At 41.3% G+C, this 26,457-nt stretch overlaps 1 protein-coding gene across 3 annotated transcripts in view; it reads right to left on the reverse strand.

The window, feature by feature from the left end:
* Positions 1 to 4,264: 4,264 nt before the first annotated feature.
* The window catches only part of LOC126333223 (serine-rich adhesin for platelets-like), a 121,601-nt gene continuing 99,408 nt past the window's right edge, over positions 4,265 to 26,457 (reverse strand). For all 3 annotated transcript variants that reach the window (XM_049996722.1, XM_049996723.1, XM_049996724.1), the window contains one exon: positions 4,265 to 8,032. In XM_049996722.1, the coding sequence (XP_049852679.1) occupies positions 5,533 to 8,025 (2,493 nt within the window). In that variant the 5' untranslated portion in view covers positions 8,026 to 8,032 and the 3' untranslated portion in view covers positions 4,265 to 5,532. The remainder of the gene's footprint in view (positions 8,033 to 26,457) is intronic.

The raw sequence follows: 26,457 nt of genomic DNA on the forward strand, positions 1-26,457 counted from the left end.
ACGGACAGTTATAACTAACTTGCTCCAAGGACAGCAGTGTGTGTGTGTGTTTTGTGTGTGTCTACTCACCAAATAGTATGATGACATATGTATTTCTTAATCAAGTATTTAGATAAAAATTAAGTGTGAAATACAGTGATGATCAAGCAAGTTTTCTTTCACTAAATTAAATACAGCTGTATTGATAATGTGGTAATTTAGTATACTAACTTCTCTATTTAATGTTAGACGAAAACCACCCAACGGCTAATCACTGTTTTTTATTAGGTGCTATCTTTTGTTCCTCTGTTGTGTAGTACAGTGATTAGTGTGTGAAATGATTGTATGTGAAGTGGTGGTTACCAGGACATCTTCCCCTCTATGCATATTTTTAAGGGGAAAATTTCGAATTTTGTGTGTTGTAGAGTATTTATGAAAATTTATTAATTCTGTTTTAAAATACCCAAATGGTCTAGAAAGTTCCAGAACTTTTTTTAACGTTCAAGAATATTTTGGAATGTTCTCTATGTTCTACGAAAAAGTGGTTGCCACAGTACTTTATTTCAAATTAGGGTACTGTTCAATAATTCATGGTATTTAAGATTACTGGGGAGCATTTCTGAGCGTTAGAGAGTACTTTTTAACGTGGCATACAAACACTTTCACGGTTTCTTGGACGTTCATTTTTACTGTGTTCTCAGATGATCTGTAATGTTTTCAGAAAACAAATGAAAGGAGAAACAATGAGAAATGGGCTTTTTCTGCTAGTAATTAATTAAAGAAAGTGTCAGTACGACACTTGAGTTTGCTGTTTGTTACACACCTTGTCAAACGTTGTCACAAAATGAGATACAGCAAACCTCATTTTCATCTCCGCATTAAGTCTTGATCTGTACTTGGTTTTTAAGACGGTCGCTGGCGAAAAACCACTATCGCTAAGGTAAGAGGCTGTAAAAGGAGAATTAGTTCCTTCAGCGTTTTCTTGCGCCAGCTTGGAAACATTTTTATTACTGAAGACTTCACTTTTAGTTTATAATCTCATTAAAGTTCCATTAACACTTCCTCTTCTGCAGTACGAAACTCTGAACGTGAATAATCATTGAATGGAGTTTCAACTCACTGACACCTATCACAGCTGTCAAGAATGTATTTTTGATAAAAAAAAAAGTACAGATAAACGTCCTTCAATTGTTGAAAAAAATATTTGCAATAGGACCTATCTCACTGTCGTTTATAAAATGCTGCAAACAAGGAAAACAGTCCATTCTCCTGTCGTTCATTTTTCTCTTCCAAAAAACCAGCTTCCTTTTGACGGCCGAAACTTCGTCAAATAAGCTGAGTGAAATGAGTTTTACTTCCTGACAGAGATTTAGTCCGTGACTTTTAACTTCTCAAATATCTCATTTATGTATGCGAGCGTTAGTAGAAAGCACTTAACGCTGATATGATTTTCTTTTTCCAGATTAAGAACAGACTTCTCGCCTGAGTAAAAAATTAACAATAATACATTTCCCCAGGAAAGGCACATGTGCTCTATCAAGTAAGCGATGTGTACGTTCAGCCCCAATATCGTGACATTTCTGCAAAAAAATCTAGCTTTCTGAGGACGAGTTTTAATGAAGTTCACATTTGTAGCAGTTTGTACTACTTCATCCATATCAACACTCCAATGTCGCGAAGCAAGTGGTTCTCTACGGAGAACGCAATGAATCCACATATTAAGAGCTTAGCCGCGAGTAACTGCTTGTAGACCACCGTAACGCCCTACACGAATCGCCCACCATCAATACACACATCAACACAATGTGTCCAGTTAATCTGATTTTCATGAAGTTGTCCACTATGTCGAAAAAATCTTTGCGTGTAGCACCCGCATTTATTTCCTTGCAAAAAGACCCTCCGTCATTTTTACTTTTTTCATTAACAAATCGCACACATCAAATTAAATGAGCCTCTCTATTGCTATAAATGACCTTATCAAGTTGCAAACCCAAACCTCTCCCTGTAATTTTTTCTATAATTTGTTGATGAATATATTCGGAAAAATCTCAAATTAGACAACTGTGGCGTCGAGAAAAAAAGAAATGGGCAAGAGCTGTTTAACCATGGACTCTCCAAGCATAATGGACACCATGTCAGTACCAAAACTGAGATATTTGGTAAACTACACTGTAGGACGCTAAAAGAGCTTTAGTGGAGATTCTCGCCTGCTTAGAAAATAATGACATGAGTTTTTTATTTGAGTCAATTTTCTAGGAAAATATTCTCTTGATCTACTTACGTCATCCTTATGTACACTTTTTACGTGACACTTTAACCTGATAGGTAGCATGCTTTCAAATGCAAGACACACTATGGCGCGTTAGATCGTCAGATGCTGAGATGGCTGGAGAGCCCTACCCATAATGCTCCAAACGTTGTCATTTGGCAAGAGATCTGGCCATCCTGCTAGCTCAGGTAATATTTGGCAAGCACAAAGACAACCTGTACAAACTCTTGCTATGTGCTGGCTGGCATTATCTTGCTTAGAATACGAGCCCAGTATGGCTTGTCATGAGGGTCAACAAAGTGAAGCGTAGAATATCGGCAGGTTGGTATCTTAATAATTGGCAACCAATGCTGTACAATCGCAATAAAGTCATGCAGCGTTCAATTGACTCATTTATTAGAACATGTTACGCGTTTCGGGATTACACTCATCTTCAGACGTCACAAACTTCAACTCCTTCCTAATCAACCAGGCGCACAGCCTTGACAACTCAAAGAAAGTGTCGAATAACATAGGACTGATTGCTGTGCTGCTGTGCGTCTGGTTGATTGGGAAGGAGTTGAAGTTTGTGAGGTCTGAAGATGACTGTAATCCCGAAACGCGTAATATGTTCTAATAAATGAGTCAATTGAACGCTGCATGACTTTATTGCGATTGTACAGCATTGGTTGCCAATTATTAACAAAAATTATCGCCTCAGGCGGGATTTTATGTCTTGTATATCAGGCTGGTATCCCACTGCTGTCCAGGGCGGCTCAAGACACTTCTTCAGCCTGGAACTTCACTGACTGCACCAGCGAAGACCTGTCAGGAAACGCCCCAGACGGCGCCCACACGCCAGCCTGACTGTCGTTTGCCATACGGCCCGACAACCGTGACTGTCAGTGCCACTTCTTTTCATAAAGTGAGGGGGAGGGGTCGCCTTTGGTTGTCGTTCGGGAAACCCTTACAGCAAATTCTACCAAGATAATGCCAGCCATCCAGAGTTTGTACTGCTTGTCTTCGTGATTGCCATACACTACCTTGACCAGCAAGATCACCAGATCTCTTGCCAACTGATAAAGTTGGGAGCATTATGGGCACAGCCCTCCAACCATCTCGGGATTCTGACGATCTAACCCGTCAGTTGGACAGAATTTGGCACCATACCCCTCAGGAGGACATTGAAAACTCAATCAATCAATGCCAGACAGTCCACAACTCCATCAATCAATGCCAAGTCGAATAACTACTTGAATAAAGGCCAGAGGAGAACTGACTTGCTCAATTTGTGAAGCTCTTTCTCTTGAATATATCATCCAATTTTTCCTGAATTGTTATCATTTGTTTGTCTGTACATGTGCATCACATATATCGATTTCCATCCCATTCGGATAATTCCTTCGAGTGCGTCTTTTTTGTTTTAGTGTGTATGTTTAACTTGATTTTATGTTAAAATTTCGTGGGTTTGATTGAAATGATGTAGTCAGATTAATTTACTTTGCTGACTATCTCGTTCGTCTATCTTTTATATTTCATAATGAAGTCGGACCAAAATGCTGTTTGCATCATTGTGTTAATAGTCGTTTTAGGTGAAATGGATTCTGCCTGAAACCAAATGAAATAAACTAGGCTTATGCCTTACCTGATTCCTCACTTGGTGTGAATGGACGAATGAACACTGCACAACACACTGTCGACATCAGCAGATTCTTCCAGCTGAAATATTCACTCCACACTACTCAGTTTAACTCTAAGGCATGACGAACAGCTTAGGATAACACTTATGTACAACATTAACAGGTAGCAGTTCGCCTACATGGGCCTACTAGGCAGCTGTTACTTCACTTCAGCGGCGTTATAATCAGGTACTGACATCCGGAGGATGTAATGAAAAATAATTATTCAAATTACAACAAACCATGGAACCAAACGGATACAGGGTCTTTGAATGTGGGTCACACCATCTTCGCAGAGGTGAAATATTTTGGCTGTGGAGATGTCGGAACCATCTCAGATCAGGTAACATCAATAAAATGACAATGTAACCACTTTATTTTTTTAATTAATGCTACAGACAACATCTTCAATTCAAAAGACAACACTAAATTAAGTCACAACAATTCACTTATTCATTGCACTAAAGAGCAAACTCACTCACTATTCTTCATATTAATACAAAAAAATTTATAAAATCTTAACACAGACATAAAATGCAATGGAGTTTATGGAATGTTGGCAAGTAAGTTCCTGGCACAATGAATATGTCCACTTTCTTATCCACGCTATTTACGGAATGACATAATATGATTGAGTAGGTTCTTTTTTCATCCCATCAGTAAAACCATTTATACAATAATACTGAAAATACACAAATCAGCATCTGACTTTTATGAAGTACACGCCAATATTACAATCTCCATACAGAATACTGGTAACACAAAACAAACCTTTGTGCAACATTCGAGGGGAAACCAAATATTACGTACTTGCTGATGCTTTCATTACACTTACGCCGATGCCATCCGCTTTACAAAGTCATATTAAAAATACAGTTGAAACAGTGGTAATTTCTGTGTCTGATGAAACTTCCTGTTAGGTTAAAACTTGGTGTCGTCCCGTGTCTGACTCTATACGCTGTTACACATCTCAGGCCCAGTAATATCGTCAATTTTGTCTGTTAAAAAATACTGAAAATTAATTGGCCAGGTATGACTAGAAAGACTTTAAAGGGCTGATTTTTACCTCTCGATGAATGGTGTAGCAAACGACACACTGCTTTGCAATCAGCGTTCAGCAAAGAGTGAGTTTCTCATATCAAGAGAGACAGGGGAAAAAATCTGTTCTGCATAATCACACGTTAAAATTCCACCAAAATGTTTCAGCCGAATACGTCGCCTCGTTCAAAAATCTTTACACTTTAATATTTTGTTGATGCTATCGCAGAAATGTTTCATGTCGTTAACAGGTGTTGGTCACAGTGGCAATCTTCAGAACGACTGAAAACAGCATCAGATAGTCAATAACGATATGTCATCTGATGCTGCTTTTAATCGTTCCGGTAATTAACAGTGGCAACCGACATCGGTTATCGGCGTAAAATATTTCCTGTAACTGTTCAGATTAATGTAAAACTGCGAAGTTAACACCTTCGCCCACGACAAAATGTTATTTTTTGTAATACGTACAGTTGATGCAACACATCTTTCACAAAACACTACAATGAAACGAAGTTGCTGAGTAAGCGCCATTGAAACACACTGGTTTGTCAGATTCATCCTTTCCCAAGTGACTTCTTCCACTCACTAGGAAATGCTGCATGCCTCACCAAATGAGGCCGGAGCGTCTCTGGTAGTCTGGACACCATTATCTGCCTGCCGAGCTCCGTGAGGCTGCCTCCTGGTTCGGCGGTAATTATCTCCATCGCTGTACCCGGGCCTTAAAGGGCGCCGACGGGTGACATATGGCGAGTATCTTATATCAGACCCGCTGTTCGTCGTAATATAGCGGTATATCTGGAGATTCCTCTGGTCGTACTGCTCCGCAGGTGGGGGAACAGGCGACGCATCACTCTCTTCAGAGCTGTCGAGATGTCTTGCTTCTTGAGGTACCTTTCCTGCAGCGTTATCTTCATTGCCTCGCATGTTGGAAGAAGCTGTGTTCCTACTCTCGTGTGGTATATCATTTATAATTTTCTTCGTGCACTCTATCAGACCACTGTGATCGCGAGATGGGCGACTTAAAGGTACATCTCTTGTAACGTCTGTACCTGGCAAGTGAGAAATATTGGTAGACACCTGCTGATGAATCTTCGTGGCTGTTTTAGACGTAATTCCTTCCACTGCCACTTCTGTGGAACTATCGGGTGCTGCTTGCATACGGTCTTTATTGACCTCTATTTCTACGTCCATTCTTACATTTCTCTCAAAACTTTTTTCTGAGTCACGTCTACCTGCTGATGTGAAAAATGAGCTTGGAATAACCACATCTCTCGCTGCCCTCCGGCAAGGGATGTTTTGAAGGTCTAGTGCAACCCGCCTCGACCCGTAACTCGTTTCACCAGCTGGAGTTTCCGCATAATTCTCTTGTGTCGCGTTATTAACTTTCTCTTCGGCGTGTTCTTGATTGCCATCGCAAGTAACTTGCGCAAACGTATCGGTGGTAGTTTCAACGTAATTATTGGCAGAACATTCATTCTTGTCCAAGGTCAATGCTGAACTTCGAGACGCACGACTTTCTGCACCAGTTGGTTGAATTTCTTTTATGATCTCTCTGCTTACAACAGAGTCACTAGCACATGGTACGTGAGATGTTGGAATCTCTGGAACTGTGGGCTTCGCACATGCATCGACGGGTTCGTCTCCTCCAATAGCTGTAGGAGGTAATGGATCCGTTTCCGTATGATTCTTAGCTGCCTGGTAGGCTGATGAATCCGAACTTGTAGACGGCTGATCGAGCACCTCTTTGTCGACAGGATTTTGTTCGTTATCGGGTGCTGACTCTGATCTATCAGTATCGAGCTTTTCATCCACTGATTTCTCATTCTCCACCATAGCTTCCTCCTCTGCAGTTGTAAATGTAGGCGAAACTTGGCTAACAGGGACATCATCAGGGTTTGCAAGAAGCAGCCGCTCGTTTTCCGATGATGAATCCTCCGCAACAGTGCTTGAAGTTGTTTCCCTAGGAAGGTCCGATGAGACATTTGTAATATCTCCGGACTGGTTATTCACAAAGCTAGTAGTGCCTTCTGCCTTGCTTAAGCACGTCATCGTATCGGAAGACTCTAAGCGAAGCAACTTTTCAGGATTCTCCTCCGAGGAAGATTGGCTCTGGTCATCCACAGAAAACCTCCTCTTCGGGGGTTTTCCGACAGATTTAAGTCTTTTCGTGTCGCTGACATCACGATGTTTCTTCGGAGGAACACTCTCAACTTGGGTAACCCTGCCTGATCTGAGCGTCATTTTCCTCGTTAATGTACCTGCGGACCCTGCACTGGACATGGCAGCATCTTGCTCAGTGAGAGAATCAGACATCGGCTGGCAGGTGACTGATTCAACAGCAACTGCATCTGCCTGATGTCCAACTGAACTGGATGCAGTTCCCGGTGGAGGACCTGGTGGGGAGTTATCCGTGTCAGTGCTCTCGCATTTTCTTCCACTCCTGTCAATAACTCCAGAGGGTGTGCTACTTAGTGAAGTTGATGACACGCTGTCCCTTGGATTAAATTCCGACACTGATTCGTCTGCACTTTCTGCCTGACGTCCATTCAAATTTGGAACAACTACTGGCGGAGGATGGGAATGATCCACATCACTGCTCTCACGGTGTCTTCCGCACTTGTCAATAACTCCAGAATGAATGCTACATTCTGAGCAGCAGGACGAGAGGCTTTGGTTACATTCCGATACAGAGGCATCACAAGAGCTACTGTCTCTTTGGTTACAATCCGATACGGAGTCGTTAATTGAGCTACTGCTGCGTTCCAAATCGCAGTCTGGCCGCCCAATTCTCTTCTCCATTTCAGAACTAGGACTGCTCGTACTCACGCTTCCCATACTGCTTCCTGATGTATTTGCGGCTGTATTCCGTTCAGGGCTGGTACTGTCTGCGGCACCGTCGATTCCAGTTGGTTCTGTTGCATGGTCTTCTCCACCACTTGGGTGTGCAGAGCCGGAAACAACCTTCGGAGCATCGTTTGGGTCTCCACTGCTTTTACTTATACTTTCGTTTGGTGCTGTACCAGACGTTACTCCATCCTCTCCTCCTTTAGAGTTACCAGATTCTTCTTCTTGTTTCATCTCGACACTGAAACAATATGAAGGAATAATCAACAAAACAACTTACGAGAGGTTTTTCGAGCAATTTCAGTGGTGTCTAAGCTCTACGGTTACATTTTTTTAAAGGAATTTCAAAACGAATAAGGCTAAATGTACTGCCTCTCCTTTCAAAAACGTGCAAGTTGCTTCTGTAGGAAATAGACATACGCTTACATGAGTTGTTACAAATCATTCTGAAGGTATACCACCGGACAAACAGATCCTCAAATCTCGACAGTTTTCGAACTAGCAAGTAGCGACATTCTTCCTGCTGTATCCCCTTGCATGGGCAAACCAATATCTCGTTGACCATTACATTATTGCACATTCCGTCAGTTAAAATATGAAGTGTACAAAGTGGAATTATTTGCTTGCTTTTATAAAAAATACTACAGAACAACACAGGTTTGAAGAACAAGGTAGATAATCTTCATGTACGCCTAGAAGATAATAGAAAATTCTTAAGTGACACATGCTCTGTACCTCTGGACACCATGTAACCACAGGGATGGAGATGTTAAACATCAGGGATTATAGATTTGCATCATGTGCAGAAAAGTTCTCATTGCATCATGTGCAAAAGTTGGACACACAGTTAAAAATATCGAAACCATTTTTGATCAGAACATAGATGCAAGTGCTTGTAATCTGTTACTGCAGAAAACTTCTCTGATATTGTCAGGGTGCACAGTTCCCCTGTAGCGCTCTTCCAGATATTTGTGAGAAAATCTTGATCCATTGTTAGCTACCTATCAAACATGAAGAAACAGTAGTTTGCGGAAACTTTAATGTACAGTTCTTGAAAGTTAAGGCCAGAAAAAATGAACCGAGAATCATTATTTGTGTGTTCCCATCTAATTTCAGTATTCAATTTTCTAAGTAGAGTGCAGAAAAACAGTAGGACACTGATTGTTATAATTTTTATTGCCAGTGGTCTTCCTGAAACATTTAATGTACATGCAATTGCTATAAGGATATTTACATAATTATGATGCACAATTAATGGAAATAAACAATATGGTGCTACAGAAGAATGCTGAAGATAAGGTGGATAGATCACGTAACTAATGAGGAGGTCTTGAATAGGATTGGGGAGAAGTTTGTGGCACAACTTCACTAGAAGAAGGGATCGGTTAGTAGGACATGTTTTGAGGCATCAAGGGATCACAAATTTAGCACTGGAGGGCAGCGTGGAGGGTGAAAATCGTAGAGGGAGACCAAGAGATGAATACACTAAACAGATTCAGAAGGATGTAGGTTGCAGTAGGTACTGGGAGATGAAGAAGCTTGCACAGGATAGAGTAGAATGGAGAGCTGCATCAAACCAGTCTCAGGACTGAAGACAACAACAACAACAACAACAACAACAACAACAACAAACAATATGGCACCTTACGACTCTAAGGCAGGTTCATACAAAATAGTGAGGGTAAGAGAAAGAAGATTTATATAACGGAGAGTGTAAGTTAAGATCCGACGTACTTGAAACAACAAAAAATACAGTAACATTTTAAGGAATTTTATGAAAATGTCAGAAGTATGTCACAAATGTCATTCCGTCATTCCACAAGACTTTAAGCAACCTGCAACAGCCCAATCACATTTCACTGAAATTAACAGAATTACAAAAATAGTAAAAAACGGAAGGTAATGGGATGTTGTGGGAGCCGCGCGGGATTAGCCGAGCGGTCTCAGGCGCTGCAGTCATGGACTGTGCGGCTGGTCCCGGCGGAGGTTCGAGTCCTCCCTCAGGCATGGGTGTGTGTGTGTTTGTCCTTAGGATAATTTAGGTTAAGTAGTGTGTAAGCTTAGGGACTGATGACCTTAGCACTAAGTCCCATAAGATTTCACACACATCTGAACCTTTTTTTTTTGTTGTGGGAATTTCAAACGAATTCTGTTCTGAAAAGCTGTTCCAACTAATAAGTACTGTCCTTAGACAGGCTAAAGTATGCAATTATTAAAAAGTTCAATTGTTAAAAGGTGAGAAGATATAATGTTTATGGCTTAATAGGTAACATTTGCGATGCATTTCCGGTCTCTAGTATTCCTCTTGGGGTGCCAAGAAATACAGAACACTGTAATATCATTTAGGTTACTAACTGTACCACTAACTGAATTATCGCTAGTTTGTCGTCCACTTTCAGGCGTCTTAATTAGCTCCGGACCATATGCCTGCCTACATACAAAATTTCATATAATTATGCGTTATTTCCTCTGTTATTTCCTCTGCTATCCACCTTACAGTGGTTTACAGAGTATAAAGGTAGATGTAGTAAACGCAGATGTGGACAGTGCTGGAATCGATATATATATATATATATACACACGGGAATGAAAAATGTGAATAAGTTTTAGCAGAGAGGGCCAAAATGAGAAAGTAGGTGTGTTCTAGAAAAACTGAACACTGAAAACTTTTCAAAAAATAATATTCTCGATTTTTTAAAACATTTACGGGTAGACTGAAAGGCTACCAAGCCCAAAGTGGCTTAAAGTAACACGGAGAACAGCGAAACGCTTGAAAAATATTTTGACCTGGTTCTTAATTGTCCATGCCTAATCCGTATGCTGGAATTCGCAAACACTCATTAAAATCTAGAAGAAGAAGCATTTCCAACTGCCAAAGAAATTCAAGAAGTGATTAAAACTTCAAAAAACAGTAAAGCTGTTAGAGAAGACTCTATTCAAGAAGAATTTTTGAAACTGTCTGTCCCAAAAATTGAAAATAAACTAAGACTGATCTCTGAAGAAATCTGGAAAAAAGACAACTCCAGAAGATAGAACCTTTATATATCCATTACCTAAGAGAGACAATAAATAGCGTCAACAAGTGCAGGGAATTTCTTTGGTATCAAATGCATAATTACACAATGTTTTCTGAGAATTTACTAAACAGAGCACAAAAAATAATATAGGTTACTTATCAAAATATCAAGGTAGTTTTAAGAAGGGTGCATAAGGGCAGATAAAGTTCAGAACAAACATTCGTTGTGAAATAAACAACACACGGATTAATGGACTCAGAAGATAGTGTATTAAACATGTCCATCCCTCGAACATCAAGACAGCAAAACCAGTGGATATTTCATTTTGCAAGAAGACGGTGCCCAACCATGCTTTATTTCAAACACTCGTGTTTATCTCAAGACCAAACTGTTCCTGCGTTCGGTTGGACGTGATTTCCAAATATTTAATGATTTCAAAAAGGTCACCGATTCAGTCGAAAAACTGTAGATAAAATAATTCTCGATCTGGTGTCAGGTCTAAATTAGCAAACCTAATTTGTGAAATATTTACAGAAACAATATAAACAGTGAAATTCACGAGAGAAATAAATCTGCCCTTCAAAATAGACACAGGTATACGAAAATCTGATTGCCTGTCACCAATCTTTGTGTGTTTCCTAATCAGGAGAAAGAAAACTGGCGTTCTACGGATCGGAGATGGAATGTCAGATGCCTTAATCGGGCAAGTAGGTTAGAAAATTTAAAAAGGGAGATGGCTAGGTTGAAGTTAGATATAGTGGGAATTAGAGAAGGTGGGTGGCAGGACGAACAAGACTTTTAGTCAGGTGAATACAGGGTTATAAATACAAAATCAAATAGGGGTAATGCAGGAGTAGGTTCAATAATGAATAAAAAATGGGAGTGCGGTTAAGTTACTATAAACAGCACAGTGAACACATTATTGTGGCCAAGATAGACACGAAGCCCACGCCTACCACAGCAGTAAAAGGTTATATGCCAACTAGCTCCGCAAATGACGAAGAGATTGATTAAATGTCTGAGGAGATAAAATGAATTATTCAGTCATGGGTGACTGAAATTCGGTAGTAGCCAAAGGTAGATTAGGAAACGTAGTAGGTGAATATGGGATAGAAATAAGGAATGATAGTAGAAGCCGGCTGGTAGAATTTTGCGCAGAGTATAAATTGAACCATAGCTAACACTTGGTTCAAGAATCATGTAAAAAAGCTGTCTACACGGAAGAGACCTGGCGATACTGGAACGTTTCAGATATATTATATAATGGTAAGGCAGAGATTTTGGAACCTGGTTTTAAATTGTAAGGCATTTCCAGGGGCTGATGTGTACTCTGACCACAATCCATTGACAGGAATGGGGGAAAGAAATACAGTAGCAGAAGAATGGGTAGCTTTGAGGGATGGAGTAGTGAAGGCAGCAGAGGATCAAGTAGGTAAAAAGACGAGGGCTAGTAGAAATCCTGGGGTAACGGAATATATACTGAATTTATTGATGAAAGGAGAAAATAAAAAATGCAGTAAATGAAGCAGGCAAGGAGGAACATAAACGTTTCAAAAATAAGATCGACAGGAAATGGAAGATTGCTAAAATGGATGGCTAGAGGACAAATGTAAGAATATAGAGGCATATCTCACTAGGGGTAAAACAGGTACTGCCTACAGGAAAATTAAAGAGATTTGGATAAAAGAAACCATTTGCATGAATATCAAGAGCTCAGATGGAAACCCAGTTCTAAGCAAAGAAGGGGAAGCAGAAAGGTGGAAGGAGTATACAGAGGGTCTGTACAAGGGTGCACAGGACAGGGTAAAAATGGAGAGCTGCATCAAACCAGTCTCTGGACTGAAGACCACAACAACCACAATGAGAATCTGGAATGAAAAACTGAATGAATATGAGGTTTCACCAATAAGGTTGGGAAACGGAAACAAAAATCATGGTATAAGCTATCTTGCACTTGCAGATGATTTTCGAACACTTTCTGAAAATGTGACATTTGTTGTTACACAAGTTAATCGTTGAGAACAAATATCCAGTAAGACTGGCTTATGAACTTCTGCAAAACAAACGTGTTTTTTACAAACGAAAAAATGCAACTAAATTTCTGTCTGGCCAAATTGGAAAGGTTAATAAATTTAAATATCTTGGGGAGATTTCCAACAAAATTGATTGAAGAAGGCATTATAGAGCGAAGTACATAGAAAATAGGAAATGCGCATGGTTTAACAAGATATTTTTGCAACAAAAAATGCCGATCTAAAAATGAAAAGTAAGGCATTACAGTACAGTAGCGAAACCGGATTGTGTACATGCAAGCGAATGTCTAGCATTAGAGTAAAATTCGGGTAATCTAGAAAGAAGAATTAGAAAAATTTAACCCCTCGGAAAGAATATGGAAGTTTGCAAATTACGTGGTAATGATAAAATTTACCGGAACATGGAAAAGCGTGTAACAATTAATGAGAAAAAGAAGATTCGTATTATTTTATATTTCTATGGAATGCGAGACAGTAGATTAATCTAACAGACCTTCAAATATTTGTAAGATGAAAAGTAAACTACAAGTTGGTTCTCTGAAGTAAAAAAGGATTTAGGAAAAATAACATAATAGCTGAAGATGCAGCTGAAGTAATGAACGCGGGGAATATTCCTGGTAAAAAAAAGACTGGTCTGACGTGGGCGGCAGACAGAAAGAAAAAAAAACACAGTCAACAGATTAAACAGTACTGTAGGGAAAGAAGATAACTACGAATAAGGATATTGGCTGGTAGTCCTTAGTGGGTCATCCGAGAGGGGGAAAAAAAAGTCCAAACTTCCGTTTCCGAAGTAAATCCTCGAAAATTTTACATTTTGCATCAAAATATAAACACTATCTTTGGGTTAGTGTGTGCTCCTTGCCACACAGTCTCTAACAACTTAGCAAACAATATTCCGGTTAAAATTGTCCAATGTTAATTACAGTACAAATTTTCAGTTTCACGCACGTGTCTTTGTGGGTGGGGGGAATATAATTTTTTTCCGTTGCAACAGAGATTAAATAGTTGCCCAACTCCCGCACTACAAAGCAAATGGAAAGAAACGAGAACTTTCACGACTGCAGCCGACAAATGTTCTCATTCTGGTCTGTAGTGGTACTGACACGAGAACACCCGCTGCTTGACACTGGGGTTCTCGTACATCGTATGGCGTAAATAGCTGGGAAACGCCGAAAGACAGGTTCTGCAGCCTAACTGGAAAAGTTTACCCTATCCTTTGCACCGACAGGCACCTTTCCTTTGCGTAGTATCAGAGCTGTGTGTTAAGCGTATCTGTGGTGTGTACGCGACTGTAATGAGTATGTATGTGTGAGTAGTGTAGTGTCAAGTTCATGTTGGTCCGATGAGGGAAGGGACAGGGTGAAATTCGCTGCTGGCATATAGCTTACTCCTCTACAAGAGCACCAACGGGGTAGCCTTTCTGAACATCCCTATACAACGGACCGATCAACAGTTTCAAATGCCCTCACTTCATGAGACATTACGGAATTTGAAATTTAGGGCATTGGCGCAAAGCCTGCTGATCAGGGACTTTTACGCCACCACCTCCCCTGTCCCCTCTACCATAAAGGCAATGGGAAAACTATCTGCAGCGCGCGGCGCATCTTGACGGTCACCCGTCCAACAACTAGCCACGCCCGACGGTGCTTAGCTTCGATGATCTGACGGGAATCGGTGTACCTATCTCGGCATCGTCACTGACTCCGATGTGGCACTGGAATACCCTTCACCCGTTTTTCGGTTCTTGTATTGCACAACACTACATCTGGTGGTGCAGGAAACACCAAGAGAGGGACACAGAGGTCGATGAAATCCACAGCATTACACACAAGCAGTGGTAACTGCCTTCTAGAGAATAATAAATACAGAGTACGTTAATATCGTTGAAGATGTTGGGATCGCTGTGACTTAGAAATTGACGAACAGAGTGTTCCTAAGGTTGGGATCGCTGTGACTTAGAAATTGACGAACAGAGTGTTCCTAAGAAGGCAAGTAACCCTGGCCGAGCGGCGAAAACCGAATGAAAATTATTTTGTAACATGGAGATGTTCTGTTCTCCCATCCAACAAGATATTTTATCTATGAACTCTGCATTTGTGTACAATCGATGCTTGAAGGTTAGCGATTGAAACTGAAGACTTCACAAGCTGAAGCTGCCTATGAAACAATTCCGTGTAACAGACAACTACAACCAGCAGATACGCAACTCATACGCAGGGTGTTTAGAAATCCCCGTTACAAATACGTAGGACCTGCGGAGGGGAGTAAGTACGTAATATTTTGAATGGGAACCCATATCTACGATGGTTCTAATTCAGATTTGTAGCGCGTCCACGTTTGCTGAGGGAAAGACAAAAGTTGCTTGTCCCAGTATGCTATAGGGCAGACAGGATGACGTGTACTACTCCTATGGATTGCTTCTTGTGGGGTCGTACGCAAAGTTTGATTACGATACACTTGTAGAGACAGAAGCAGCTCTGTTTGCACGAGTTCTGGCCGCTGCACTACAAGTTGAAGAGACACAAGGTGGGATGAAGAGTGTGTACCGGAACACTCTTCGTAGTATGTACGACGTCTGTAGCGACAATTGTGTTCGCCACATGGGGCCGCTGTTGTAATGAATCACTACTGTACGTATAGTACGCTGGGTTCTCTCTTGTTTCGGAATAATGTAGACACTAATGTTTAAGTGTTAATACAAACAAATATGCTTATGATGTGATTCTTGAGTTTCTCCCGGCGTATTTGATTATCAAAATATCCACGGGTGTACTGCCGGTCTATAGTGTCCAACGGGCGCAATATAGATTGGGTTAATCAAGAGTAAATCGAGCAAACGCATAGTTGTGACGACCACGGCGGGCAGAGCCATCACACCGACGTCATCTCAGACGCCGTCGCAATCTGTTCCACCGCGCGACCGTGGCGCGGGGCGCGGACGGCGGAGGGAGCGCTCCGCGGGCGGAGGGTATTTAAATCGGCCGCCGCCGCGACCGAACCCAGTTTCCCCTGAGAAGCCATAGCGTACGGATCTCCGTGCCGGCGCGTTCACAGGAGCTCAGTCCGTCAGTTCACCTGATGATGGCGACATGTTTGATCGCCGAAATATTGTGCCCGTTGGACACTACAGACCGGCAGTACACCCGTGGATATTTTGATAAATATGCTAAAGTGATAAATGGATGTGTCGTTTTATGTTTCCTTTCGAACTGTTACCTAATAATTGTACTACGTTACGTCTAATTCGGTTCCTCAAGCAGAAGTGGATGATTTAAAACATCTGAATTGAAACCGCCGTAGAACCGAAACGGTTCATTTTCCACATGGGCATTGTAACGCACGCATTGTAACGGGAATGTCCGTACACACTGGATATGGAATTATTTGACAAATACGTACACATTTGTTTGAAAAAATGTATGTCAATACACGTGGAACTACCAGAGCTATATATCCCAAAACAAAAGTTGCTGTGTAATCGTACTTTATGTCGTTGTCCGCCACCGTCAGTCAGGTGCCTGAAACAGCAGAATGGAACAGCTCGTGGCGAAATCTGAACAACATGACGACTGCGACTTGTAACATTTGACTAGTGTATTGTAGATGAACAGAAAATTGTGTGCATTGCCACACGACACTCTTGTCAAGTGTGCATACTTGGTCACACAGCTTGAGCCCCTGTGTAATAGGTACGCCAAATATAAAGTGCAGAAATGCAGTTTCTACTAATAACTCAAGGTCACCGTGGAATGAATCGCATTGGAAATGAAACAAAACTAAAAGATTTTTTTTAATTATCAAAAACCGTCTTTATCACTATTTATTCCGGTGACCGGTTTCGACCACTACTGTAGTCACCTTGAGACCAGTGAGTAAGAAACTCCTTCTGGTAGTGATTTACCTCCAGGAGGTGGTTCTTACTCATTGGTCTGAAGATGACCACAGTAGTGGTCGAAACCGGTCACCGGAATAAATAAATTGTGATCAAGACTGTTTTTGATAGTAAATATTTGTAACAACATTGTTCACTCCCACAATGTACTCAAAAGTAAAACTACAAGAAATTGGAGGTGAGGAAGCAGAAAGTACAATAATTAAAATATTGTGTTTAATGGTACCGATACATACAAAGAACGCCGCTCCTTTCGGAATAAAAATAAATAAATAAACTGATTTGACAAAATTATCAGTGTTTACGCGACTGTACTCTATGACAAATTTTTATTAGTATCGCAGTCGTAACCAGCATGCAAAGGTAATTAAGGGATCTGAGTTACACTGTTGTTTTGTGAAACACGTAATTGTCGCTTGCAAGGAAAAATCTTCACTCTTCTCGTAACTACGTTCTACTTTATGGCCGTCGCATTTCACACTGTTTCAAAGAACACTCATTTTGCAGGTGTATGGGGAGCAGTGCGTAAACGCCATCTTATGTAGAATTGTTCAACGCCACAAAACGTTATGCACAGAAGGCAGCACATCTTTGTAACACCAACAGGAAGCTCGTTTGCCGTTTCACAGTGAACACTGCGTAGAATGTGTGATTTTCATTTTCCCATCTGGAAATATTACCATCCAGACTGCAGCACGGAACGAAACTCCAGGCGGAAATTTGACAATAAAATACGATGAACAGGTAACTGTCCAGAGCTGTTGTGCTGAAGTATGCACATGACAGAGCCTTCGTTGAAATCCCAGACAACTAAATACAATTAAAAATTACGTTAATTAGGTAACAAAATGTTAATAAAACACATGAAACAGTAGCAACAATAATACAAAACCGGAAAAAATAATCGGTAGAAGAAAAACCGAGACAACTTTGAAGCACGAGCAAATAGATGCCAATCTTCGTCATATACGTAGTCGTTATCGGAAGAAAGTAGAATTCAACACTTGAGAAAAGTGCTGTAAATTATCATTAAAGCAGCACTGTTGTTTATTGATGGAAAACATCCATGAAAAGTTAAGATGTTGGATGGTGATACATATTTCTATTGTGGATGCTTGGCGTCGACTTACCCAAGGCTCTATCTGATCAAAAGTATCCGAACACACTTTTATAATGCGGAATTGACTGCTAGCGGGCATGAGAGGCGGACCCTCCCGTGTAAAAGGAGGCAGGCATATTGTGTTGCCGGCTGAGAACGAGTGATACCAGAATAGATCCGTGACCTGGAATGCGGACTAGTCACTGGATGTCTCCTGAGTAGAAAAGACACCAGGGGCATCCCAGCCCTTCTAGGCCACGCCAGATCGACATTTCGTGACGTGATTGTCACGCGTAGGTGCATCCACAGCTAAACCAATACCATGGGGACGTCATGTACTGTCGTCAAGGCTTTTGGTGGGTAATTGTGAAACTTCGCTCGAAATCGGTGGACGAAATGACTGACGAGCTCCAAACTACTACCAGTAGTCCAGCTAGTACACCGATTGCGCGTGTGAAATTAAACAGAATGGAGTGCGGTGGTGGAGCAGATACTCTTGAGCCACACACTTTTGTAGTCAACGCTAAGCCACGCTGGTGGCGGTGTACAGAGCGCGCCACGAGACATCTGATGACAGCATACGAGTGATTAGGAGCGATCAATCATGTTCTACCCTGCGGTAATCCGAAGGAACGCTTTGTGTTTGTGGAATAACTGCAGAACGTTACTCGCGCGAAAACTTGTGACATGGTCACTCGCGCGAATGACAGGTGTTAGCCACAAAGCAAGCAGTCTATTTGTATACTCTGAACGGTCTTTATGACAGATTTTATGATTTTTTTATTAAATCTAAATATAATACATTTAATATTCTTACACAGTATAATCCATTCTAACGTTTGAAACAGTTCGACCATTCGAAGAACAATATCTTTAGCTGAATTACTGGCATTACATGGTCCCTCAGGTTGCTTACAGACTTACTGTTCTAAATCCAATGTGTAAGCTGTTTTTACATCAACCAAAGCAAACACTTTTAACCCATACTTTGCCGGTGTGCTGGGGATATATTGGCTGAATGGAATGGGCAGTTTCCTCTAAATGCCAAAAGCTGTTAGTCAACAGTAAAATATTCAATAAGTGAAAAATATTTTTGGCAACTGTTCGTGAATAGTTGAATTACCTCTCTGATAGAAGCCCACTTTTCAGTCTCTCTGCGAACACCTCTGTCACGGATATTATCAAATCTAAGACATCTCAACAGAAACCTGAATCGGTTTTCACTTACGCATAAATAACATGATTCAAGTGCGTTTCCCTTTGAGTTATGCCACAATTTCGATATACTCTTCCTAGAACATCTCAAAGATCCACACAGATATAACAAACCAATAAAATCTCTCATCCCTATAGCATCTGTTTCTTTAGCATCCCCTTCCCTAGAGAAGTTACCACGAACGTAATTGATGTATATATTAGTGCATCTTGCGATAATGCTTAATATGTTTTCGTCCAAGAACAAATTCAGAATTTCTATTTCAGTCTTTTCTATACGTGCTTGATTTTTTGGTCCAAGCAAATGAGTAATAATATTACAAGATCTGCTTCTAACAATGGTAGGATTTTTATTTTTCCTCCGTTTAGTTATTCCATCTTTCCCTAAAAGAAAGGCTCCTCTTGAGTTACTTCTTCGTGTGGCTCATATTCATCATTCTCTGCCACTCCTTGTTCTGTTCCTCAATGATGACCGCTTTCATTAACACAGTCCTCAGTCTCTGAATCAGCGCTATCACTGTGAGCATCTTCATCACTCAGCTCACTGAACCACTGCAATTAGGATCTCTACTAAACTCTGTCCGAGGTTTTTTCTTCTTCTTTTGACATTTATTCCACGATCTAAAAATAAAGAGAATAGTAGGTAACACGGAAGGTAACTGTAGTCAGTTTCAGTAAGTCCAAATTTACGCATATGAAAGATCGATTGAATCTAGGAAAGCAATAAAGTAATACAGACTCTGTTTCAGATAGTGGCAACAGAGCTCCCGCGAATGACTGGTTCCTCCAGACTGTAATAATGTTTGATAAACAATATATCTTTCATAAATTAAAGCCAACAAGTATTGAAGCTAACTTCTGGAGAGTTAACAAAAAGGTTCTGAAAAGGGCGCTATCTCAATCCTGCCCTGTCAGACAAAATTGAGCTGGAAAGTTATGTGGATGGCGAGTGTAATACGCGCGAGCGACGGAGGGTTAAGGAAACGCTAAATGCAAAAGGATATGAATATATTTCGCATCACTGTGTATTGCGTACAGCAGAGGAACAGTTCGGAGACGGTGATTCTTTGCATCAGCATGACAACGCATTCTGATATGAAACACCCTAAGTGGGGCAATTAATTATGGACGCTAACAGTCCTGAAAAGGACTGCCCGGAGTTCTGGCCTGAACCCAACGTAGCACCATTTGTATGAGTTAAAATGTAGACTTCGACCCATATTCGATTGTCCAACATCACTAGCTATTCTGGTTTCGGCTCCTGAGGAAGAATGGGCTGCGAGTCCCAACAGATCTTCAGATAACTCACTGAAGGTGTCCACAGAGGAGTTCAAGCCTTCATAAAACCGAAGGGTGTGGTTACACCATACTGATGTCTCCCAATAGATACTTTCTGTGGAATTGTTTATTGTGTTACTAGATTAATCTTTGATTAGTGCCAAACATTCACAGTGTACGGCTTTGGGCCAAGATCACATGTTTCGTTAGAAAAAGAGGAATGAATATCATTAACAGATGAAAGTGATAGCTTTAGGGAAGTATTTCGAAATAACCCGTCCTACCAATCTCGCGAAGTCATCAATCGCTGTTATGGATAATGCCCTTTTCTCATTGGTCATAATACAATAACTTTGGCAACAAGGAAGAGCGAAATTATTCAATGGCCGGAAACACGAGATATCGATTTCAAGAGAAAATTTTAGAAGGTTGAATTGCTTGGAATTGTGGCACAACAAAAGCCACAAACCCAGCAAAAATCGTCGTGAGACTGCAAGGAGAAGAAGAAGGCACGAAACTCAGCGCCCACCTCCGTACCAATATCTATACTATAATATTGAGGAACAGAGGAAGCAGTATATCAAGTCGCTTTTGAGGGTGTCGAGGAAAATAACGAATAACACTGTATGTCTGCAAATAACTGTGCAGTGGACGGAGACAGATTTGGCTGCCTGGGACTTGAGCCTTTCTCGAGCATATGGTCTTACGGATTGAGCTATCTAGGCATGACTCACGGCCCTCCCAAAAAGATGTAGGCGTGCCAGTAGATTTCTCCTCTTTTACAGCGAAATGCAGGTCCTAGGTTCTTAAAGTTGTGAAAACATTAGGAAACAATTATACGCGAGGGGGGCAGGAAGGGGAGGGGGAAGAGAAAGAGGGGAGGGAGAGAGAGGGGGAAGAGAAAGAGGGAGGAGAGAGAGAGAGAGAGAGAGAGAGAGAGAGAGAGAGAGAGAGAGAGAGAGAGAGAGAGAGAGATATTATCTTCAATAATGAGAAGTAGTTTGATTTAGATGGGCCAGATGGATTTCACTATTGTTGAATGGTCTGAGAACAAAACAGCTGGTTAAAATGAGTGGAGATTTTGGTGGTGGAAGTGTCAGGATTTGGGTAGCATTCTGCAATACAGGCAAGTTACGCACTGCTTGGCCGAGCACAAGAATGAACTCCAAAACGTACACTGAGACGCTAGAGATGGAACTGATTGGAAAGTATGGGGACCTACGACATGTAAGTCTAAATCTGAAGAATATAATGTATCGGGTAGAATTTCAGTACACGAAAAAAAATCGCTAACGAAGTCAATTGCGAAGAGAATTTCAGATATATTTAGGAAGAACTCTGGAAGGAGGTAGGAAGAAGTACTAGCGATGTAATAATACAAGACAGAGGGTACCTTCGCACCAATTTCCATCCAGGAAATGCTAACAACGCTTTACTCTGTAACTCCTGTTATGAAGGAAACTATGTAATTTCATCATGATTGTTTATGTCTTATATGTATATGTTAAGAAATTGACAAAAGTTCTGCCAAAAATAGCGTTTAACGGCTTTTAACCGGCGTAGCTCCGTATATTTGACTGCAGCACGAACAGTTATGGGTACATCACACTTTAAAATCAAAATGTGTAATATTTTGCAAACCACAACACAATATTAAATGTCTGTATTTAGAGCTTTCCGTAGCTCTGCCAGCAGTATTAGCACCATCTAACATACGTACTTAATTTTGTAACGAAATCACTTCTATGGAAGAAAAATTAAACGTTGAAAATAAACACTACTGATAACATCATCAAGCTCCGCTTATTGGCGTCTTAGAAGTAGTCGTACTGTGCTGCGAAAACGTATTCCCTCGTTTTCCGTCAGCATACCGTCGTCTTATTGACACAACTGCACGGAACAGCGCAAATAATGACTATATATTATAGGGGCGTTTTTGTTTTGTATGTTGGCATTCTGGTTGTTACGGTACCATTTATTGATTGTCATTCTTTATTTGTAGTTCACTGTTGCTATTTGAGTTAACATATTGTCATTCTGTTATTTGTAGATAGTGAGTGAAGCTGTGGACTGTAGCAAATCGAGTGCCAAGTGGAGGAATCTGAACATTTACGACTTATTCTCCTGTTTGAGTTCAATAGACGGTTAAGAGCAGTGGAGGTAGCCAGGAACACTTGCGCAATCTATGAGGATAATGCCATCGTACAGAGCACTGCAAGAAAATGGTTTACTCGTTTTAACGAGAATTGTTTTGACATCACTGACTCTCCACATTCTGGAATACCTTCGGATTTTGAAGAAGATCGTTTAACACGCATTAAGCCAAAGTAATCCATGTCGTGTACTCAAGAACTGGCAAATGTTATGCACTGTGCATTCCATCATCCTGCAACATTTGCATGCAGTGGCGAAAGTTCAAAAATCAAGTGTATGGGTGGCGCATGGTCTAAGCCAAAATCACAGAATTCAGCGGGTGGTCATATGTACCATCTCGGCTTGCTCGTCCTGAATTGGCTCACGAACAACACCGACAATTCCTAGGCTGTATCGTTACCGGTGGCGACAGATGATGCTTTTATGCTAACGTACGGAAAAGAAAGAAATGGCCTAGTCCAAACAAAGGAGCAAATCCCCGTACAAGAACTGCGCTCACCCACAAAAAATGTTATGCGCCTGGTGGAACAGCAACGGTGTGGTGTATTATGACTTGTTCCCCGGGGTGTAACCATCACTGCTGACATTTATTGCCAACAACTGATATGTCATGCAGAAGCAATCCAAGAACAAAGACCAAGAAAGCCGCGTGAGCGTCTGCCCGCTTTCCGCTAGACTGACAAAAAGCACAGGGGTTGGGTTGAGAAGTCTTTCCGGACCCCACCTTATTCATATGATCTTGCGCACTGTTTTCACCTTTTTCGCTCTCTATCTAACAACGCCTCAGATGGAAACCCAGTTCTAATCAAAGAAGGGAAAGCAGAAAGGTGGAAAGAGTACATAGAGGGTCTATACAAGGGCGATGTTCTTGAGGACAATATTCTAGAAATGGAAGGGGATGTAGATGAAGATGAAATGTGAGATATGATAATGAGTGAAGAGTTTGACAGAGCACTGAAAGACCTGAGTCGAAACAAGGCCCCCGGAGTAGAAAAAATTCCATTGGAACTACTGACGGCCTTGGGAGAGCCAGTCCTGACAAAACTCTACCATCTGGTGAGCAAGATGTATGAAACAGGCGAAATACCCTCAGACTTCAAGAAGAATATAATAATTCCAATCCCAAAGAAAGCAGGTGTTGACAGATGTGAAAATTACCGAACTATCAGTTTAATAAGCCACAGCTGCAAAATACTAACACGAATTCTTTACAGACGAATGGAACAACTAGTAGAAGCCGACCTCGGGGAAAATCAGTTTGGATTTCGTAGAAATGTTGGAACACGTGAGGCAATACTGACCTTAAGACTTATCTTAGAACAAATATTAAGGAAAGGCAAACCTACGTTTCTAGCATTTGTAGACTTAGAGAAAGCTTTTGACAATGTTGATTGGAATACTCTTTCAAATTCTGAAGGTGGCAGGGCTAAAATACAGGAAGCGAAAGGCTATTTACCATTTGTACAGAAACCAGATGGCAGTTATAAGAGTCGAGGGACATGAAAGGGAAGCAGTGGTTGGGAAGGGAGTGAGACAGTGTTGTAGCCTCTCACCGATGTTACTCAATCTGTATATTAAGCAAGCAGTAAAGGAAATTAAAGAAAAATTCGGAGTAGGTATTAAAGTCCATGGAGATGAAATCAAAACTTTGAGGTTCGCCGATGACATTGTAATTCTGTCAGAGACAGCAATGGACTTTGAAGAGCAGCTGAATGGAATGGACAGTGTCTTGAGAGGAGTATATGAGATGATCATCAACAAAAGCAAAACGAGGATAATGGAATGTAGTCGAATTAAGTCGGGTGATGCTGAGGGAATTAGATTAGGAAATGAGACGCTTAAAGCAGTACAGGAGTTTGCTATTTGGGGAGCAAAGTAACTGATGATGGTCGGAGTAGAGAGGATATAAAATGTAGACTCGCAAAGGCAAGGAAAGTGTTTCTGAAGAAGAGAAATTTGTTAACATCGAGGATAGATTTAAGTGTCGGGAAGTCTTTTCTGAAAGTATTTGTATGGAGTGTAGCCATTTATGGAAGTGAAACATGGACGATAAATAGTTTGGACAAGAAGAGAATAGAAGCTTTCGAAATGTGGTGCTACAGAAGAATGCTGAAGATTAGATGGGTAGATCGCATAACTAATGAGGAAGTATTGAATAGGATTGGGGAAAAGAGAAGTTTGTGGCACAACTTGACCAGAAGAAGGGATCGGTTGGTAGGACATGTTCTGAGGCATCAAGGAATCACGAATTTAGTATTGGAGGGCAGCGTGGAGGGTAAAAATCGTAGAGGGAGACCAAGAGATGAATACACCAAGCACATTCAGAAGGATGTAGGCTGCAGTAGGTACTGGGAGATGATGAAGCTTGCACAGGATAGAGTAGCATGGAGAGCTGCATCAAACCAGTCTCAGTACTGAAGACCACAACAACATCGAACAACCTAGCAGGAATGAGATTTTCACTCTGCAGCGGAGTGTGCGCTGATATGAAACTTCCTGGCAAATTAAAACTGTGTGCCCGACCGAGACTCGAACTCGGGACCTTTGCCTTTCGCGGGCAAGTGCTGTACCATCTGAGCTACCGAAGCACAAATCACGGCCGGTCCTCACAGCTTTACTTCTGCCACTACCTCGTCGCCTACCTTCCAAATTTTACTCCGCTGCAGAGTGAAAATCTCATTCTGGAAACATCCCCCAGGCTGTGGCTAAGCCATGTCTCCGCAGTATCCTTTCTTTCAGGAGTGCTAGTTCTGATAGGTTCGCAGGAGAGCTTCTGTAAAGTTTGGAAGGTAGGAGACAAGATACTGGCAGAAGTAAAGCTGTGAGGACCGGGCGTGAGTCGTGCTTCGGTAGCTTAGATGGTAGAGCACTTGCCCGCGAAAGGCAAAGGTCTCGAGTTCGAGTCTCGCTCGGGCACACGTAGGAATTTCCTTTCGGAATGAAAAGTTGTGCTCCGAACATGGCTAGATGATTACTTCGCCTCGAAACCACGTGATTACTACAGAATTGAAATGATACCCCAGCGTTGGCAGACAGTTGTAAGCGGTGAAGGAGAGCATATTATTGATGACTGAAGTCTCTTATGTGAATCTGTTCGGTTTATTAGACTTGTGAAAAACCGCTACGCACTTATGTACCAACCTAATACTTTGCAATTTCGCCGTTAAACTAACATACTGTGGTCAAAATACAATTAGCCCGGCAAATGTGAATTTGGTAACAACGCAATCTTAACTTGTGGAACAACTTACTGAAAATGAACGACAGTATGGAGTATTTCGACAAGATGCGGCAACAGCGCACATTGCACATTCAAACTTGGTACCAATTCGTGGTTTGCGGTAGCGTTCTCGGGTTAAACTCCCGCAGGCGTCAGGGATTTTTCCTGACTCGAGATGGCTGGGTGTTGTTGTGTCGTCTGCAACATCATCATTCATCCCCATTACGGTCGGGGGAAGGGAATTGGAAATCACCTCCAGTAGGACCTTGCCTAGTACGGCGGTGCGGGTCTCCCGCATCGTCGCCTACGCTCCTCGGAGTATGGGACATCATCATCATCAATTCGTGACATGTTCAGATGGTAGACGATAGAAAAATGAATCATCTCCTGCCCTCCAAGACTGCCTAATCTCTCCCCCTCTCACTTTTACCTATGAGGGGAATTTACGTGGGCTATACACAAATAATCCCCATGCACAGGAAGAGCTACAGCAGAGCCATTAATACGCTATTAATGGAGTTCCACAGGCAGATCTGCTACGCACGTCTCACAATTTGATAAAACGCGAACAGCGTTACATTCATGTCAACTTTGCCGATTCCAACATATTCCGTGAACACAAGTTGTTCTCTTAAATGACTAGAATCATTCCCTTCTTATCGAACTTAAACTTTCAGTGCTAGTTCTATTTTAGCCAAGTAAATGAAATGTAACAAGTGAATTAAAGATACTTCACAAAGGTTTTCATGATTACTTGT

The sequence above is a fragment of the Schistocerca gregaria genome, chromosome 2 (genome assembly GCF_023897955.1).
Source record: "Schistocerca gregaria isolate iqSchGreg1 chromosome 2, iqSchGreg1.2, whole genome shotgun sequence".
In the NCBI taxonomy this organism is placed as follows: domain Eukaryota; kingdom Metazoa; phylum Arthropoda; class Insecta; order Orthoptera; family Acrididae; genus Schistocerca; species Schistocerca gregaria.